This window comes from Schistocerca piceifrons, chromosome 3 (assembly GCF_021461385.2).
Source record: "Schistocerca piceifrons isolate TAMUIC-IGC-003096 chromosome 3, iqSchPice1.1, whole genome shotgun sequence".
Taxonomy (NCBI): domain Eukaryota; kingdom Metazoa; phylum Arthropoda; class Insecta; order Orthoptera; family Acrididae; genus Schistocerca; species Schistocerca piceifrons.
In genome coordinates this window covers 421,842,971-421,856,451 of record NC_060140.1, presented here as the reverse complement: position 1 = coordinate 421,856,451, position 13,481 = coordinate 421,842,971, and the positions used below count along the sequence as shown (strand labels likewise).

General features: G+C 40.9%; 1 protein-coding gene across 2 annotated transcripts in view; it reads right to left on the bottom strand.

Annotated features, from left to right (window-relative positions):
- LOC124789967 (PAN2-PAN3 deadenylation complex catalytic subunit PAN2) overlaps positions 1 to 4,698 on the bottom strand; it is a 297,298-nt gene extending 292,600 nt beyond the window's left edge. Inside the window, exons 1-2 of one of the 2 annotated variants that reach the window (XM_047257502.1) lie at positions 4,584 to 4,698; positions 3,549 to 3,766 (exon numbers count right to left, since the gene is read on the bottom strand). In XM_047257502.1, the coding sequence (XP_047113458.1) occupies positions 3,549 to 3,563 (15 nt within the window). In that variant the 5' untranslated portion in view covers positions 3,564 to 3,766; positions 4,584 to 4,698. Of the gene's footprint in view, positions 1 to 3,548; positions 3,767 to 4,127; positions 4,349 to 4,583 lie in introns of those variants that run through there. The other variant, XM_047257501.1, reaches the window with a different exon arrangement.
- Positions 4,699 to 13,481: the final 8,783 nt, after the last annotated feature.

Genomic DNA, 13,481 nt, shown 5'->3' with positions numbered 1-13,481 from the left:
ACTGCTTAAAGTCTCTAAGAAATTGGTGACAATACAGAAAAGAACATTGAAACCTTAGAATCTATGGCATATTCAGTTTTCATCACACCTTTCTTATAAGCAAACGGAACTTTCCGAAATACATAGCATATCCAAGAAAAAATGTCACAGTATTATCCAACATGAGATCCCAAATTAAAAATGAAGAAGCATCTAGAAATGATCCCAAGAATTGGGTAAATCTGACGTTTGTACTGTAATTTTTAGGCAGCTGTTTCCTGTTCTCAGTGGACTGTTGTGAGTACCAATTAGGGTTGCAAAGACTAAATTTATACTGCGAAAACACTACACTGTGGTATTTATCTAAAAACAAAGATGATGTAACTTACCAAACGAAAGCGTTGGCATGTTGATAGACACAAAAACAAAACACAAACACACACACAAAATTCAAGCTTTCGCAACCAACGGTTGCTTCGTCAGGAAAGAGGGAAGGAGCTCTTTCCTGACGAAGCAACCGTTGGTTGCGAAAGCTTGAATTTTGTGTGTGTGTGTGTGTCTCTCTCTCTCTCTCTCTCTCTCTCTCTCTCTCTCTCTCTCTCTCTCTCTATATATATATATATATATATATATATATATATATATATATATATATATATATATATATATCAACATGACAACACTTTCATTTGGCAAGTTACATCATCTTTGTTTTTAGATATATTTTTCCCACGTGGAATGTTTCCCTCTATTATATTCATAACACTGTGGTATTTATTAGACAATTATGAAATAGTAAGAGAACCTTTAAAACAGATATTGTATTTCAGAAACACACTTTAATATTCATAAATTTTGAGCAGTTCTTTGCACTAATTTTTGACTTTACTTACGAAATGCTTCAGATTTTCAATGGTTTTAACATGTAAAGCATCAATTTACTGTCTTACTCGGCTAAAAAACTGGAAGGATTTTCTGACAACTTCCAATTGTTCATTCAACAGCCAACAATATCCACCTTCTCTTAACAACTTAAAACATCTAATTTCATTTCAACTTCCATCAGATCTACTTCTGTTTTTGACGATCTTGGCAAAAACATGGTCTCATAGAGACTGCAAATACATTCTGGATCACATTTCATACCAAAGAACTCCATTTCATTATTGATCAAATCATAAAAGCTGTAAATTATGAGTGGATCATTTGTTACACATCTTCTAGCTTGCTGTCAAGACTGGTTTCTTTACTGTCAATTCATGATGTTCCTTAAAAATTTGGAACTGATGTTATTGGTAAAACTTGTATGAATGTTGTGCTCAGACACATTTCTACAGCATCTCTCACTCCTAAATAATCCAGATCTCCATTTAGCCATACATGTGTCTGTTAATAACCCCAAAGTTCTCTCCGAAAATTAAACCAGGCTACCCTACTACATGCAGCAGTTTATTATGTTTGTAGTTTTCCACAACCTGAGACAATGGTTTTCAAAAAAATTGCATCTCTGGTTGCACCAAAAACATACAATAGAATTTAAAACACTGCCTCTGGGACATTATTCAAATTTAGGATAAATTTGAGTGTCCGATACCACACATCGGCGTTGGCCAATGATGTCATATGTAAGGCAAAGATGCTGCAATGGACAATCTATGAATGGAACGTATTACCGATATACTCGTGAACAAATGAATGTAGTATGCCGTAAAGTAATACATTTAATTAGACTATTATTTACATGTGAATTTCATTTAAATGAGTTGAAGACGACTGAAATAAATAAGAACACAAGAGCAATTACGAGTGCATACATTATGTAACTTAACAGTGTTATGTAGAACCTGTTGCCAGCAATGTGGAAGGCCTAGTATACCGTTAGCAGAGCCTGTTCTATTATATTTTCCACACGGACAAAAAAAAAAAAAAAAATCATCTTTACACACATTACTGCACACGCAAAGAGATAAAATGCAAAAAAAGACCAAACCCTGTAACCGATAACTATACTACACGAAAGTCACCAGCTGCAGTAGCTCCAAATAACACTCAGTAAAATCGATAAGCCAGGAGTGACAATAAAAATAAGACAAGTGTAGGAAAAACATCAAAAAGGGGAACATAATAGCGGCTACCTATAAGAAACTTACCACATATGAACTTCCAAAGGAGTCAAACACAAGGCAGACAAGAACGAAGTAAGGACATAACAAGAAATAATTATGTTAAAAGGTAAAACTGTAACGAAAGAAGCAAAATCCAGAATAACTAAAGAAAAAATAATGTTGGTGCTGCTGTGGTCTTCAGTCCTGAAACTGGTTTGGTGCAGCTCTCCATGCTACTCTTCCTGTGCAAACTGCGTCATCTCCCAGTAAGTACTGCAGACTACATCCTTCTGAAGAAATAATAAGAAACACAAACTCCAGGCACAAATGAGGTACCGCTCAAATCAGTTCTTCCTGCCCTCAATCAGATGTAAAATTTTAAAATAATAAAAAAAATTAAACCAAGAGTCAATCACATAAACCCTCCAGCAAAGACACAGCAATACCCATCGGCCCACTATTGTAACCAGAAAATATTAAAACGACAGAAAAACCTCCCTCCAGAGAAACCAAGAAAGTAGTACAAAATAGTAACACACAAAAACGCAACGCAAAACAAGGAAAAAAGTATCAGACCCACCAACACCTAACTAACAAAACGAGGCCCGTACATTTTGCCGACTACTTTCATAAATGCAACAAATAAACAATAACCTTTAGGAATACTTTTCCTCCAACAGTATTCATCCAAATGGCTTTGCAACACTGAAATCTTTCTCTTTCCCTGCAACGACACTCAATGACTGCAAAAATTATAGTTGATTTACGGTCACTCATTTTCTGAAGCAGAATTTTTGCAGTAAAAACAACTGACTCATCCATAACGAACAGCGTGAGAAATCAAGACCTTATAAACTACGACTACTTTCATTAACAAAAGATGCCAAAAACAAATTACGAGATGAAAACAAAACAATCTACATCAAATTTTTAATACATCAGTGTAACGAGCAAATCCAGAGAAATCATTTAACGTTCATCGACAGCAATCTATGGCACAAACAAAATAACGTCACACATTACGTCATTGGTCAAAGTCGACGAGTGGTATCGGACACTAGAATTGACCCCCAAACTCGCATCAAATTTGACCAAACAGCAGCTGAATGCAAGTATTACAGAAAGGGTGAATGAAGGGCTGACAAATCAATACAGAACTTTGGAATTAGTCAAGATTCTGCACAGATTTTGTCGATCATACCGAAACCCTAAATCTTCCTCTTTCTTTTTGACAGAATTTGTGGGCTACAGAGAGAGAGAGAGAGAGAGAGAGAGAGAGAGAGAGAGAGAGAGAGCGCGAGCGAGCGAGCGAGCGTGTGTGTGTGTGTGTGTGTGTGTGTGTGTGTGTGTGTGTGTGTGTGTGTACTCCTAGATATAATAACATTGTTACACAAACTTACATTACACATACTAATGCAAAGGATGTCATGAATGGCCAGGAATTATCTATCTTCAATTACTTACTCCCTGATTTCCCATCCACAGTAGTTCTTCCTGGTGATCAAAGGCAATAGCCGACACTCCAAAGCGGTCACCCCCATCGGCCAAGATAGAATGAGTTTCATGGAATTCTGCATTTGTGTAGACGTTATATTGATCGTCAGCTGGAACATACTGTGGCGCAGGAATGTCATAGCCCTCTGCTTGGACTACTGGGTACTGGACGTTGCCCTCTGAATACACTGTAAAACGAGACAGCAGAAACCAATAACTAAAAACAGTTCCTTGGATTTTCTACATATGAAATCATTTTACAAGAAACACGTTTAGTAATAGAACTGCATCGTTCTATACACCCGAGGTACGAACTACTACACTCTTCAAATGCGAACACAAATATCATCTTCAAATGCAAATTAATATCCGTTTCAAAGCTCTTCCATTTCTACCGGGCATCCTGCTATTCAATTAATCGGTAAAGGACTTACAACTTGCCCGTAACAATTCTCTGTCTGCCTAAAACACATTATTTCCCGGTGCCCACCCCACATTCACACTTCAAATCTGTATTCCTCTTTCAAGGACAAAGATGTTTACACTCACATAATATCTCTTCTGACGCCGATGCTACGTTGGGGTCGAAATGTGCAATTCCTGGAAACTCCATGGCATTATCTCTCTTGATTTGGAGAGATTCAACAGCTTTGTTATCATCACTACTTCCAAATAGTTGCAAACCGAGTTAAGAACGCATTTATGACACCAACCCACAAACGTCAATAACCTTAAACCATGTTGCTCCGAAACAGTGCTGCCAATAGAAGTACTCTACAGCTACCGTCCTGCTGCACTGCTAACATTATAGGGGATTTTTTTCTTTTCATTTTTAACAGGGAACCATCCCACAAACAAAACATAATTTAATTTGATACTGTAGAATACAAAAAGCGAATAAAAATCTCAAACCATGGATGTTTTTACACATATCGAAGCTAGAAACAGAAGCACACAGAACAAGTGTTCTTTTGAAAACTATTTCCAGATCTCGCTGCAAATTACCTTTTCGACCAGGCGTCCGTATCCAAGAACTACAAAACTATCATCGAAAAATTAGCACAGAAACACATGACAGTGAAACAAGACACCCATATGGTCTTCCCTCAAACAAGTCGATAACAAGCGATGGTAAAAAGCAGCGGTATTAATAATTACCGTATCTAGACACGATAAGTGAACACGTGCTTACACTTTCTAATAACGTTGTTGGCATTATCAACCATACTGTCAAATAGGCCAATATACAGCAAATCTCATGAAACTATAGATGAATTTCAGCAACAAGCAGACCTATCAGCGTTCCACAATCACCAAACCACCTATATATAGTCTTCCTACACAGTTGCCTTAGTGTTACCATGAAATGTTAGTAATATATGACAGTGAAATTTGGAAAAAAACACATTATATAATTGTTTCGGAACAATAAAAGTAATTTTTTCGACATTATTTCCACTGAGCTTACGTACCGTATTTGGCTTGCCATGATTCTTATACTGTTAATTACTTCGAATTTATTTCCAAGTCGGTAACAAAAACATTTACTACATATTTTGCATAAAAAACAAAATCACATCGACCCTAATCTGGAAAATGCAACTAGGCCTACAGAAATTATTCTAATACTAATTCGTGCACTTTTGCGTTGCCTAAAAAGGCACTATTTTATCACTGATCTGTGTCGCTTCTTTTTAAAATTGCCACGCAAACAGTCCTGTAACATATGGCAGTAAGCGTCAATCATTGTTCCGCCTTTTCTTCTACAGACAACTCTGCTGAAGACCCACGACTTCCAAAACACATTCTAAATACCTAGATCAACGGACAAGCCTCAGGCGAGTACTTCAATGCGTATTGCAGACATATATCGTATATGAAATACTAGGAATGTACGGGAGTCCGCTACGTACCCCTTACCAAACCTTTTGCCTGCGACATAGTGTTTTTTGGTCCACTTTCGGCAACCCCTGTTTTGATTGCTTTGTCTCCAGAGTGACACAGTTCATCCATATCTCACCTATAGTAGACAATATCAACACAAATGTCCATCCTACGTCGTTTTAGGCTAGTCAACTAATGCAAATGCATCACACACATCATCATACGAAGAACATAATTCGTGATAGCCTACTATGCATCCTTCCACATGAGACTCCTACTACTGCAGCAATACCAAGAAAACGACTCTGAAGCTTCTCTCTCGATAATTGTTTTGGTTTTCAAAATCACATGTTCAGGAAAAATCATTAATCTGGCGGCAGGAAAATGCTAGAGACATTTCACCAAGGAACAACGTTTAAAGTCATTTCTCTATTAATAGCAATCTTCAGTACTGGTACAGTCTACCCAAGAGCTTCTGTAACACTTGATATCCACGCTATAGTTTATTCTTCGTAATTAAAAATGTTTTCAACACTGGACGAAAATTGTCGTTATACCTACCTCCAGTCACAATCAACAAACAACTGTCTATCGCGTTTGTTTGAAAGTATGAACAATATTGTTGTAAGAAACATGACTACCAATAGTCATTCAGCGAAACGAATTTCCCACTTTTCGCTGATATCAAGTGTTTTAACTTTGTTCAGCTCGGATATAAATGGCGTACCTATGTCTACATTTACGTGTATACTCTGCAAGCCACTGTGAAGTGTATGGTAGAGGAAATGGAGCGCGAGAAGAATGACTGTTTAAAGGTTTCTGTGCATTCTGTAATTAACTTAATCTTACTCTCAGGATCCCTATAGCAGCGGTATGTTGGATGTTGTAGTACGTAATTCTTAAGCAATCTCCTTTGTAGACTGATTGAGTTTCCCTTGTGTTCTACCGATAAACCTAAGTCTGTCACTTGATTTACACACAACTGGGCCTACGTTATCTTTCCACTTCATATCCCTACAAGCTTTAGCACCATAGCACCAGGTATTTGTATGAGTTTATCAATCCCAATTGCGATTCATTGATACTGTACTCATATGATATTGAATTGGTAAATTTCACAGTTTTACCAGGGTCTAACGTAACCGTCGCAATACTTCGCCTCGATTTTGTTGCCTAGTCCGCAAGCAGCACACCATGCGGTCAGTAAGTTAAACTATTGAGTTCAGCTCTATCGTGAAAGCGAAAGCGAATAGTAGTTGTTTACTTTGGCTTGTACAATGGTGTTTACAAATGGGAGCGTAGCGTAGCGCAATAAATTGCAGCTACAACAACAGCAACAACAACAAGATACCACATGTCTTTTTTTAGGTTTCTTAAGGACCCTGAGAGGTATATACCATCTGTATCTGTGTCTTCAGGATTCGCTTGCAAATTGAAGGTACACTACTGGCCATTAAAATTGCTACACCAAGAAGAAATGCAGATGATAAATAGGTATTCATTGGACAAATATATTATAATACAACTGACATGTGATTATATTTTCACGCAATTTGGGTGCATAGATCCTGAGAAATCAGTACCCAGAACAACCACCCCAGGGAGTAATAACGGCCTTGATATGCCTGGGCATGGAGTCAAACAGAGCTTGGATGGCGTGGACAGGTACAGCTGCCCAAGCAACTTCAACATGATACCACAGTTCATCAAGAGTAGTGACTGGCGTATTGTGACGAGCCAGTTGCTTGGCCACCATTGACCAGACGTTTTCAATTGGTGAGAGATCTGGAGAGTGTGCTGGCCAAGGCAGCAGTCGAACATTTTCTGTATCCAGAAAGGCCCATACAGGACCTGCAACATGTGGTCGCGCATTATCCTGCTGAAATGTAGGGTTTCGCAGGGACTGAATGAAGGGTAGAGCCACAGGTCGTAACACATCTGAAATGTAACGTCCACTGTTCAAAATGCCGTCAATACGAACAAGAGGTGACCGAGATGTGTAACTAATGGCACCCCATACCATCATGCCGAGTGATACGCCAGTATGACGATGACAAATACATGCTTCCAATGTGCGTTCACCGCGATGTCGCAAAACACGGATGTGACCATCATGATGCTGTAAACAGAACCTGGATTCATCCGAAAAAACGACGTATTGCCATTTGTGTACCCAGATTCGTCGTTGAGTACACCATCGCAGGCGCTCCTGTCTGTGATGCAGCGTCAAGGGTAACCGCAGCCATGGTCTCCAAGCTGATAGTCCATGCTGCTGGAAACGTCGTCGAACTGTTCATGCAGGTGGTTGTTTTCTTGCAAACGTCCCCATCTGTTGACTCAGGGATCGAGACGTGGCTGCACGATCCGTTACAGCCATGTGGATAAGATGCCCGTCATCTTGACTGCTAGTGATACGAGGCCGTTGGGGTCCAGCACGGCGTTCCATATTGCCCTCCTGAACCCACCGATTCCATATTCTGCTAACAGTCATTGGATTTCGACCAACGCGAGCAGCAATGTCGCGATACGATAAACCGCAATCGCGATAGGCTACAATCCGACCTTTATCAAAGTCGGAAACGTGATGGTACGCATTTCTCCGCCTTATATGCCGGCCGCGGTGGTCTCGCGGTTCTAGGCGCTCAGTCCGGGACCGCGCGACTGCTCCGGTCGCAGGTTCGAATCCTGCCTCGGGCGTGGATGTGTGTGATGTCCTTAGGTTAGTTAGGTTTAAGTAGTTCTAAGTTCTAGGGGACTGATGACCACAGATGTTAAGTCCCATAGTGCTCAGAGCCATTTGAACCATTTCTCCTCCTTACACGAGGCATCACAACAACGTTTCACCAGGCAACGCCGGTCAACTGCTGTTTGTGTATGAGAAATCGGTTGGAAACTTTCCTTATGTCTGCACGTTGTAGGTGTCGCCACCGGCGCCAACCTTGTGTTAATGCTCTGAAAAGCTAATTATTTGCATATTACAGCATCTTCTTCCTGTTGGTTAAATTTCGCGTCTGTAGCACGTCATCTTCGTGGTGTAGCAATTTTAATGTCCAGTAGTGCATATTGCCGATTACTGTTTCGTTTTAGGAGTTGAAAAAGGCACGTGAATAGCAGATGAGAAGATCTTATGGAAAAAGACCCTTTTTACCTTCATAATAATAATCCCCTTTGTCCTCTACACGTCGAACAAAATCAGTTCATGAATGCAGACATTAATAAACTCGTGTGAAATGCAGTAAATCCGATTGTTTGACATTCCGAATACGCCAACTCAACTGGCGATGTAGTGGAGATTGCCGCAAAGGTTCGACAATCCATCTAAAGTTGTAAAACACTCCTACAGCACGGAAGCAGCCAGTTCAACTTTCCAAATATCAGTTTCAGATTCATCTGAATCGTCAACACAGACCTGCTTTGGCGATGAAGTGGTAAAATTAAGTGCGGTTATTCGTGTTTAGAAAACGCATGTGGAGTATCAGAATGTGCAGATCACTAGACTTCGTGCAAAACCGTTATGGGACAAGAAAAGTGCCCATCATTTTAAGTACAGACAGCGACAGAAAATGTATCAGAAGGATCATGTGAAGAAGAACAAACAAATTTTGAAAACAATTGGATCCCAATATTTTAAAAACAATGTCCTTGGCTTGTTAAACCAGATTAGCACGCCATCTGCAAGATTGGAAGGACAAAAGTAAGCTGCCCTAAATTTATTATATTACTGCACTCAGGCATACAGGTTTGTTCAGAATGTTTTATGTTTCCACCAGCATGCACATTACAGAGGTTTGTGGAGCGCATACAAATAAAATGTGGTATAAGTGACAATATGTTCCACCTTTTAAAGCAGAAGGTACACCTTTTCTCTGATACTGATAAACTAGTGGATATGTTATTGGATGAAATGTCTGTAATGGCAAATTTAGCATATGACAGCGCATCTGACAGTGTTATTGGCGTTGAGGGCTTGGTGTTTACACTCACAGTACATTTCTCCCACCATTTGGCAGTTTCTTGTCGCACTTAGAATAATGTAAAGATGAAGGTCGTTCTTATAGCAACAGCAACAATGATTAACACACAGTTGGTCTATGGAACGACAAATCGGGTGTCGATCCCTTTTGCATGTAGATGAACATGTCTGTGCTCCTTATGTGTGAATCTATGTGTTCATATTCCGTTGATATCAACGTCGTAAGCTGCAGTTCTGTCCAACGTCATGTATTGTAGCTTGCCACTGGACTCATGAGTTTTATCCCTACTTATGCTTATTTGAGAACCATTTTTAGAAATATCTATGTCTTGTGAACTTACAAAAACACAAAATAATTCAAATATTTCGTAAATTGCTTGGAACGAGATGCATAACAAACACTGTGCTTACGACATATCTCAAGTCCTCCTTTCTCGCCGCTTGAGGCGCTAGTGTCGCTCCAGCTATCCAACGGTAACAACTTTTACAGTAGTGAGTGTCGCGACAGTTATGTTTGACTGTGGTTTTACATTTCTGAAGATTTAAAGCAAGTTGCCAGTCTGTGCACCACTTTGAAATCTTATCAAGATCTGACTGAAAATTTGTACAACTTCTTGCACACTATACTTCATCATAGATAACTTCATCATTTGTGAATCTTCTCAGGTTACAATTAATACTGTCGTCAAAGTCATGAATATAAATTTGAACAGAAAGGGACCCAACATACTTCCCTGGGGTACTCCTGAAGTTATGAATGCATCAGTCTCTATCTAAGGTAACTTGCTGCATCCTCCCTACCACAAACTCCTCAATCAAGTCACAAATTTCGTCTGATACCCCATACGATTGTGCTTTTGATAATAAGCATTGGCGCAGTGCGAGTCAAATGCTTTTCTGAAATCGACAAATACTAGTAGAGATTTTTGACAGTTCAGTACAATGCGAGAGGAAGGAATCGTGTGCTGAGTATGTCCGCAGGTTACGATAGTGCCAGGCCTACCTGGCAGGCTAACTTGACTGTGTGGAATTCAATCACGTAAGTCAGCCGATCTGCAATCTTTCTCAAACGATTTTAAAGATACTACGGACTAATAAACCGTGATTATAGCACATCTTATAGATTAATTCTTCAGATTCATGATGAACTTCCTGCCGTTTCGTTAATGTTCATGGTTATTGTGATATTTCGATATTTGATAAACTACTGCAAGAAATTCTTAAAATTTGCTGTGAAAAATAGGGTTCTCTATGAATTTGTGTTTGCTGCATGCTAGGTCATGCGTCACTGTGTGTAAAATGTAGATAGTATACTGAATTATTCTTTAAACTTGGAAGGATGTCGCTGTTGTCTCCAGTCTCGAGAATATGGAATGTACGTAAACAGTTCCACCACAAACGCATGCACCACCGAAAATGCCAAATTGAAATATTGATAAATCCCTGTATCTCATAAATGATATGAGAAACGGAAACAAAAATTTTGGCCAATGACTGTACACAAAAATGATAGTATTTTGCCACATAATTAATACATGAAACTTCGATATCCACTGCAATACTCAAGCAATTACAATTTTTTTCAATGAAACAATGTAATTTTTAAGGATCTTCGATTGCCAGTGAAATGACAATTACTGTGGGTTTTCCTACAGTATAACTCGTTTATTTACACTCCTGGAAATTGAAATAAGAACACCGTGAATTCATTGTCCCAGGAAGGGGAAACTTTATTGACACATTCCTGGGGTCAGATACATCACATGATCACACTGACAGAACCACAGGCACATAGACACAGGCAACAGAGCATGCACAATGTCGGCACTAGTACAGTGTATATCCACCTTTCGCAGCAATGCAGGCTGCTATTCTCCCATGGAGGCGATCGTAGAGATGCTGGATGTAGTCCTGTGGAACGGCTTGCCATGCCATTTCCACCTGGCGCCTCAGTTGGACCAGCGTTCGTGCTGGACGTGCAGACCGCGTGAGACGACGCTTCATCCAGTTCCAAACATGCTCAATGGGGGACAGATCCGGAGATCTTGCTGGCCAGGGTAGTTGACGTACACCTTCTAGAGCACGTTGGGTGGCACGGGATACATGCGGACGTGCATTGTCCTGTTGGAACAGCAAGTTCCCTTGCCGGTCTAGGAATGGTAGAACGATGGGTTCGATGACGGTTTGGATGTACCGTGCACTATTCAGTGTCCCCTCGACGATCACCAGTGGTGTACGGCCAGTGTAGGAGATCGCTCCCCACACCATGATGCCGGGTGTTGGCCCTGTGTGCCTCGGTCGTATGCAGTCCTGATTGTGGCGCTCACCTGCACGGCGCCAAACACGCATACGACCATCATTGGCACCAGGGCAGAAGCGACTTTCATCGCTGAAGACGACACGTCTCCATTCGTCCCTCCATTCACGCCTGTCGCGACACCACTGGAGGCAGGCTGCACGATGTTGGGGCGTGAGCGGAAGACGGCCTAACGGTGTGCGGGACCGTAGCCCAGCTTCATGGAGACGGTTGCGAATGGTCCTCGCCGATACCCCAGGAGCAACTGTGTCCCTAATTTGCTGGGAAGTGGCGGTGCGGTCCCCTACGGCACTGCGTAGGATCCTACGGTCTTGGCGTGCATCCGTGCGTCGCTGCGGTCCGGTTCCAGGTCGACGGGCACGTGCACCTTCCGCCGACCACTGGCGACAACATCGATGTACTGTGGAGACCTCACGCCCCACGTGTTGAGCAATTCGGCGGTACGTCCACCCGGCCTCCCGCATGCCCACTATACGCCCTCGCTCAAAGTCCGTCAACTGCACATACGGTTCACGTCCACGCTGTCGCGGCATGCTACCAGTGTTAAAGACTGCGATGGAGCTCCGTATGCCACGGCAAACTGGCTGACACTGACGGCGGCGGTGCACAAATGCTGCGCAGCTAGCGCCATTCGACGGCCAACACCACGGTTCCTGGTGTGTCCGCTGTGCCGTGCGTGTGATCATTGCTTGTACAGCCCTCTCGCAGTGTCCGGAGCTAGTATGGTGGGTCTGACACACCGGTGTCAATGTGTTCTTTTTTCCATTTCCAGGAGTGTATATTGTAGATGTTATAGCAAAATTCAGTAAGCAAAAACTAGAGACTATTATGGCATTTCTAGGCTCCTTGCAAACAAATTATACAGGTAATAAACTGTCCCCTACACTACCTTATAAACTTGATGTTTCAGGAAAGTGCCTATGTCTTATATTAACTACATTTGTACCCTTGCATAGCAAAGAAGAAGAAAATCAACAGAAAATCATAGAACTATCGCTGCAGTTACAATAATATCTGAGATAATTGAAGTGGTAATGAAAAAGTAACTAAATGAATGTTTCAAGAACCGTCAGCTCTTAAATCAGGCTCAGCATGGATTTCATGAAGGTCAACCCACAATTAAAGCAGTACAGGATATTGTTTCAAATGCCTTCAAGGAATCTGAACATATCCTTCATTATTTGGTATAACAAGATTCTTTGACAAAAAATTAGGCTTTCTAACTATAATAATAGGAGTGCCTGAGATATCACTGTGAATGAATTATCCAAATGGGACAGAAATCGGTAGATATTACATACTTGTAGAGGTAAACTAATGATTATAATATCAGAAAAACTAGACGATTTATTCAAGATAAAGATATTCACAAATTGAGCGAGTGAGTAACACTCTGATTCACCCCTGGCCCTCATTCAAGCAGTTATCTAACATGGTATTGATTGAAAGAGTTGTTGGATGTCCTTCTGAGGGATATATTGCCAAATTCTGTCCAACATGCGTGTTAGATAGTCCAAATCCCGAGCTGGTGAGGACCCTGCCCATAATTCTCCAAACATTCTCAATTGGGGAGAGATCCATCGACCCTTCTGGCCAAGGAAGGGGCTGGCAAGCGTGAAGACAGGCAGTAGAAACTCTTTCCATGTGTGGGTTGGCATTATCTTGTTTAAATGTAAGCCAAGAATAGCTTGGCGTTAAGAGCAACAAAATGGGGCATGGAATACCGTCA